At 41.0% G+C, this 7,600-nt stretch overlaps 1 protein-coding gene across 1 annotated transcript in view; it reads left to right on the forward strand.

The window, feature by feature from the left end:
* Window positions 1–7,600, forward strand: part of GUCY2F (guanylate cyclase 2F, retinal) — an 87,379-nt gene that overhangs the window by 23,704 nt on the left and 56,075 nt on the right. The window contains exons 3-5 of the mRNA XM_077773784.1: window positions 755–1,109; window positions 2,505–2,589; window positions 6,718–6,814. Of these exons, the coding sequence (XP_077629910.1) occupies window positions 755–1,109; window positions 2,505–2,589; window positions 6,718–6,814 (537 nt within the window). The remainder of the gene's footprint in view (window positions 1–754; window positions 1,110–2,504; window positions 2,590–6,717; window positions 6,815–7,600) is intronic.

The raw sequence follows: 7,600 nt of genomic DNA on the forward strand, positions 1-7,600 counted from the left end.
CCTGGAGCCTGTTTCAGAGTCTGTGTCTCCCTCTCTCTCTGACCCTCCCCTGCTCACGCTCTCTCTCTCTCTCAGAAATAAATAAAACATTTAAAAAAATTTTTTTTAAAAACCCACGTTTTCCATATGTTGCAAAATTTGGCTCTGTGTTTGTGGGTGTGTATGTGTCAGTATGCATGTTTGCATGTGTACATGTGGGGATGTGTGCTTAAAACTGTATTCTAGTGTTCACTTCCTCTGAGGAGCATGTGTCTAGGAGAATAGCCACTTCGGACTAAGACAGGACACAGACATGGACTGTGGAGATGCATTATTTACAGTCTTACCACACACACCTACCACTCTAGTAGTGTCAGTAAAATGATTTTACCATGCATAATGCACTGGTAATTAACCCGGTAAAATTCCTCTGGAATCCTGCTGATTCCATTCTTGTGTTTTTAGTACCCTTTATAAGTCTAAATCACTTTCTTAGTTTAGGAGCATAAAAATATATTGTGTATGACTTGGTTTGCTCATAAAATTGTCATATTTGATATATTTAAAGATGTGAAGGCCTGGGGGAGAAAAACAGAAAAATTCAGGGGAGAAACCAAGCAAGTCCTCAGAAACAATTGTTTTTTTTTCCTCTGGGTCTTCATAGCTCTCCTCCACTCAGACGTGCAGTCCATAATAATGAACACAGGCTTGAAATACACTCTGAGATTGCTCTAGGGCGACTAGGGCTCAAGATAATTGTAATTTTTAAAAATAGGTTTCACCGTTGTTTGGAACCATCTACAATTCAATTTACTTTATCGCACAAGCCATGAATAATGCTATGAAAGAAAATGGACGGGCTAGTGCTGCCAGCTTGGTTCAGCATTCCAGAAACATGCGGTTCTATGGATTCAACCAGTTGATAAGGACAGATTCAGATGGAAATGGAATTGCAGAATATGTAATCCTGGACACCAACTGGAAAGAATGGGAACTCTATAGTACTTACACTGTGGACATGGAAACGGAGCTGCTACGGTTCAGAGGGACCCCCATTCACTTCCCTGGTGGCAGGCCCCCTCAAGCAGATGCAAAATGCTGGTTTGCAGAAGGGAAGATCTGTGGAGGAGGTAAGGAATGGAAAGTCACTGGTAGTCAATTTGGCTCAGCTTGGGTTACCAGGGAACGTCTTTAAGTGAAGGCACATTTTAATATTGGAACACTCATAGAATCGGTCATTTGTATTCATGTGAGGTAAACATCTTGGCATTCCAGGTAGTTAATTTAAAATAATGAGGGCAATGAGAGGTACTTAGCAGCCTCGAATAATCATGCACAAATTAAAAGCTCCCCCCCACACACACTCATTTTCGAAAGGATCCCCACTCCCAAAGAGGTTACTCTAATAGGAGGAAGGCATGAGTCTTCTCCTTGGTCTGTTGTTGACTATGACCTGTGATTGTTTCCACTGCCAGAAAGATCATCTGCCTTTCCCCCATGCATCCAAATCCTGTCAGTCAGGAACCTCCACAGTAATCCTATTTGTATACCATCTCCTCTCTGAACTCCCATTGAACTAAAAGTCTGTACCTCACAGCTTAGCACAAAATTGCTTTTCAATTGTTTCTTGTGTATTGATTGCGTCTCCCCCTCCCAAATATACTGCTCCTGGAGGGCATAGCTAATAATTCTTATGCCACCCCTCCCCCCTGCCATGCAACACAGTCTGCATCCAGTAAATACTTGCACTTTGATTGACTGATGGAACTCCTCTAGCTTAAGGAAGAGTGGAAATTCCATCAAATCTATGAATGCCAGAAGGGAACTTTAGAAGGACCCATATTATTCCTATGCTAGTGTACACCACACCCTTCTAAAATCAAATGCATCTATTTGAAATGGGCTTCAATTTCTCTTTTGCTTGAGCATGACACACCCAACTACCTTTTCATTACCATCATCATCTATTTCCTTCTGAAATCTTAGTAATCCATCCAAACATTTAGGGTTTCTAGAGGCCAATTTACATCTCGATGAAACACTAATTATCAAAAACAGACTCATCCTTGAAGGACAAGTGCTATTATGTTTTTCATCCATAACTCACAAGGTCTATGGGCTCCAGTGAAGTTAAAAGGTCTTTTATTTTACGAAGGCAACATAATGCTTACCCTTCACAGGTGAGATAACATATTTATTCTCAAGAACTCTATTGCCATCCAACTTAAATTAAGGTACTCAAAGTTTTCAATTCGTGGACTTTACCTCCAAAGAAACACCCAGGTCAGCTTTAATTCATGTGATTTGTTATTGTCAGAGTGATGAGTGGTTTTGATTCAGAACGGTGAAATTGCTTTCTGTATCCATAAAGTCAACAAGACATACTGTGCTGTAGAAAAATGGAATTAAGTTAGGTAAATGTGGCTTGATTTTAGACTCACCAGAAAGCATGAGGAGTCACTCCGTGGTGCCCTTTATTTACAGCCTTTCTCCAATAATGCCATTCTTCCTCTTGTTCTCTACAGGCATTGACCCTGCCTTTGCCGCGATGGTCTGCCTTGCTTTGCTTATAGCCTTGCTGTCTATTAATGGATTTGCTTACTTTATAAGGTACATTTTTGTTCTTTTGTATATGAAAGTACAAGTCCATAATGGCCTTGTGAATATTTATTTCCTGGAAGTCATGTTTCAGTACAATTTCCTCATTACATGACCCACTGATTTCCCTTTTTTTCCATAGTGATTTACCATCCCTACTGGCCCCATTTAGAGCAAAGTGTTTTCATGGTGCCAAGAATAACTTCCTCAGCTGTGTTGTCAGTGTTGTTGCCTGTGAGGACATCTAACTCTCAACACTATCGTGAAATAGGAGAACTAATACTTTAGTGCTGGCTTATTCCCTAGCTGTGCTCTCTTTTCCACTGGCAGAGTCTTCTATACCCACCTCCTTCCCCAAATAGTATGGACAAATAGAAAGCAGAATTGGAATCTTTTAACCAGTTCCAAGAATTAGTCAGACTTTGGCTAGAATCCCAGAGTTAGGAATAATGGTCCGAACTCCCAGGATCACAGCAGAGATTCAATAAACTCAAGCAAGTAAAACACCTAGAATAATACCTGACTCAGAGTAGATACTCAGTAAGTGGCCAAGTCACCTCTCCTTCCCAGGTGCATGGGATTCTCCTGCTGATTGTTGGGATCCCAGAATCCTCACCTTGGCACTCATGCCTTTTGCCCAGGGTACACATTCCAGATTTGTATTGTCCTTCTTCTTTGGACAAAAGCTATCCTAATAGATCATCAACATCATTATTATCAAGTCTTTATCTTCCTCCCTGAGCTCCCATGATAGGCGACCAACTACTCTGATGAACTAATTTAGGATCAGGGGTAAATGGCTGAAGATGGCTTCATACAACACTCTTTTCTTATAACCTTCACATTTTAACAGATGACCCTCCCCATATTAAGATGATTGGGGGAGGGGCGCCTGGGTGGCTTAGTCGGTTAAGCGTCCGACTTTCGCTTAGGTCATGATCTCGCAGTTCGTGTGTTCGAGCCCCGCGTCGGGCTCTGTGCTGACTGCCAGCTCAGAGCCTAGAGCCTGTTTCAGCGTCTGTGACTCCCTCTCTCTCTGACCCTCCCCCGCTCACGCTGTCTCTCTCTCTCTCTCTTGCTCCTAGAAATAAATAAAACATTAAAAAAAAAGATGATTGGGGGAAAGTAAAAAAATGAAATCAACCATGACCCTCCCATTTTACCCTTTCCATCCTGCTAACCACACCTTTGTTATGTCTTTGCAAGAGTGGTCCTGACAAAAATATGACACGAACTTGGTAGCGAACGGAGTGGAGCTATTTTGGCAGGTTCCAAGAAAAAAATGTCTAGAGTGTACTAAGCAGCTGTAGAAATTTGGACAAGACACTAAACCTCTCTCGGCCAGAATTTTCTCATTTGTTAAATGAAGGGATTGGATTAAGTGATCTAAGAGCCCTTCCAGCTCTAATGTTCTAATGAGTCTGTGAAATACTGGATTTAAACTCTAACAGGTGTTACTCTTAATGTTTAGTATGTTGGCATCACTGTGAAAAACCATTATTCAATCTCCTCGTATTAGAAACTTGATAAAGCCATACAGAGTGCTTTGTAGCTTATGAATTATTAAAACACATTTGATAAAGACATTAGTTGAAAGGAAGTTTTTCTTTTAATTTTTGTGACTGTGACATATCCCTGCTCAGAACAGAAATTTAACATATTGAATTTAGCTGCTGCCAAAGACTAAAGGATTGAATTAACATCATTAGATGCTTAGTGAAAATAAATGCCGTCCAATGAAAAAGCTTCCCTCTCTAGGGAGATTTGAAGAGTAATGGGCTCTGGCTACCTAATGCCAAAACATCCCATTGCAAGGTTGAAAATGGAGTCACTCAGTGGCTTATGTTACCTGTCAGTCAACCCCCCACCTCACCCTCCATGACTGGCCTCCCTGGTATTTCCCATGGAATGAACGGGTTCTTTGGGCTTAGAATAATGAGTTCAATCTGCAATTCTTAGGAAAGCAAGAAAAAACAAGTCTTAAAAATCATGAAGGGGATTGTTTGGAGCTTGGGCTGAAGGGCCAAGAAGACTAGAGAGGAAAATGATTGGAGAGGGACATGATTGGAGAGGAAAATGATTGGAGAGGAAAATGAGTTTGAGACAATTGGTACTTCAAGTGGTCACAGAAAACTCAGAGATGGGAGAGAGGCACATCATTTGCCAGAGTCACTTGGTCCTTGGTTCCTCAGCTAACAAAGCACAAAAGATGCCCTCTCTTTGCTGCGTTCCTCCCTCTCTCTGCCCACCACGGCTGCAATCAGAAGAACTGAGCGTCTGATGAGTTTCTGTAATAGATGGTGATTACTTGCAGGAGAGTGACTCTCTGTTCCTTCCCTTTTTGTGTGTTTTGATTGTTTAAGTTTTTTTTTTTTCCAGAAGGAAAGCGTGCAAAGAACCCAACCACCCCAAAACAAAGGATTCGTTGAACTCCTCCTTTCTCCCTACTCTGAACCAGATTGCCTCCCCTTTCTATAAAGCTCTCCAGTGCTTTGTAATACTAATGATGATAATGATAATAATGAGCTCTTCTACTTTCATGGTGCTTCATGCTTTTCAGAGCACTTTCACATACATTATCTCATTTGATTTTCAAAACAACTCTATAAAGCGGGTAATGCAGAACTATTATCCTGCTAGACAGATGAAGACACAGGGGCATGAAGAGGTTAAATTATTTATCTAAGGTCATCTGGCTAATTAATGACAGAATCTGCACTATACCCCAGATCTGTGGATTGGGAGTCCAGTTCTCCTTCTACTGGAGTGTGCTCTGGAGCATGGTTATTTTTACAGGTGTGCCTGCCTTAAGACAATTCACTACACATATGAAACAGATAAGTTAGGGAGTGATGCTTTACGTTGCCAAAAGATTCATGTGCTTTACCCAAGAATTCACTACAGGGCTCTTTTAATTTTCTCTGCAGGGTAGCAGCTCCCACAGTGATAAGGGACATATTTGTTGGCAGGCAATTAGAAACACATTAATTGTTTGTTTACAAACCAGTGGAGTCACTGAGAAAAACCTCCTTGCTGCTGCTTACAGCTACAGTGCCATTGCAGAGTTCCTTAGAGCAACTTGACAAAGCATTTTGATTCAGTGGTTGTTTTTCCCACTCTGGCGCTGGCTTTAATACTTTAATACATTCCACAGGGTGACCATTAAGGGGTTGAGGAAAAAGCGAAGCCAAACTGTTGCTGTCAGAGCCCCTAAGACAAAACAGAAGAAAACAACCATGCAGACTAAATCCAAGGTACCCTCCGGGTCCTTGAGTTGCCAGGTCAGCTCAACTGAGATGACCTACCTGACTGCGTGGGTAAGGCATCATAAATTCTTATGTGTCTAGTAATTGATTTGTAGGAAATAATTACATTCGCTGCAAATTAATGGGCATGTTTGAAGAGAATAAGGTTTAAACTGTGTCTGTGTAATGCTCAGACAAGAGACCAATTCAGTAAAAGAAAAAAAAAACCCCAGGAAGCCCACTTGTTTGGAATCATGTAGACAAAGCAACCAACTGATTGAATTTTTCCACTTTTCAACCTGTTGCTTTGGCAACGCATTGATGCAACTTTGCAAGACAAGTAGTCTTGTAGGCAGAAATCTGGGCCCACAGCCAGGGACCAAGGATTTGAGTGAGTCCCAGCGCTGCCTCAGGCTAGGGGATCTCAAAATTGGCTTAATTTTGTTTTGTTTCTTTAATGTGTTTTTGCATCTATAAAATGGAGATGAATGATTCTTGGCCTGGGTATTATTAGGGTATATACTATGGTATATGAGAAAGGGTGTTGAGTTCTATACAAGTATTAGGAGGCGTTGTTTTGAATGTCCTCTTGATGTGTGATCGCCATTTTATTAGTATGACCTACCATCCCCATGCAGCATCCTCACCCTCCCCTTTTGATGCCTCTTCAATGCCATTTTCATTTTTCTCTTTCGCTCTTTGTAACTCCACAAGTGGTGAGAACCAGCGTTGCAATTTCTCTTTCCTGTGGGTACTAAAGGAAAGATCCATGTGTGGTTGTTCTCTCCATTATCTTCTATATTTCTAAAACTTCTATCATGGGGCAAATTTATCCTGGGTTTGGAAAAAAAAATATCCAGCCCCCTGTGACCCTCCGATTTTACGCTTGTTTCAGGCATCGTATAAATAAAATCCAGTTGATTAAAGGACCCAACAGAATTCTACTGAATTTGGAGGATGTGACGTTTATCAATCCCCACTTTGGCAGTAAGGTAAGGAGCATCCCGTTCTCTTGCACTAATATGGTATCCATCCACAAGCCACGAATGACTATGGAACACTTGTCATGTCGCTAGTCTGAATTGAGATGTGCTATAAGAGAAAACTACACACCGGATTTAGAAGACTTAGTACAAAAACCTGTGAAATACCTCATTAAGTGAAAAGCATGTATTAGTTACATGTCAGAACGATAATACTTTGGGATATATTGTGCGAAATAAAGCCATATCATTAAAATTACCTCATCTGTTTTGTTTTATGTTTTAAGTATATTTTATTTATTATGAAAGAGAAAGTGCAAGTGGGGAGGGGCAGAGAGAAAGGAGAGAGCGAGAATGTCAAGCAGGCTCTGCACCATCAGCACTGAGCCCTACAGGGGGCTGAAACCCACGAACCATGAGATCATGACCTGAGCTGAAGTTGGATGCTTAACAGACTAAGTCACCCAGGCGCTCCATGTTGTATGTTTTTTAAAGTGACTACTAGAAATCTTAAAGTTATATATGTGGCTCAGGTTACATTTCTATTGGATAATGCTGTATTACAACAGTTTTGTGGAAACAATGCAGTGCACTTTGAGCAATAGTGTAGCTTTGACTTCGTATTGGTTGCTAGTTCCTCAAGGGTAGAGGTATGTGTTTTCTTAATGTTGATCCATAGCACCTGACATATGTGTTGATAGTATAATAAGTACTTGTAAAAGTCTGGTGAATGAATCAACTAGAGAAAGACAATGGAGTGTCGTGGGGGGTTCTGTTATGCTCGTGATTGTGTTG

Source organism: Crocuta crocuta, unplaced genomic scaffold (genome assembly GCF_008692635.1).
Source record: "Crocuta crocuta isolate KB4526 unplaced genomic scaffold, BGI_CrCroc_1.0 scaffold737, whole genome shotgun sequence".
NCBI lineage: Eukaryota > Metazoa > Chordata > Mammalia > Carnivora > Hyaenidae > Crocuta > Crocuta crocuta.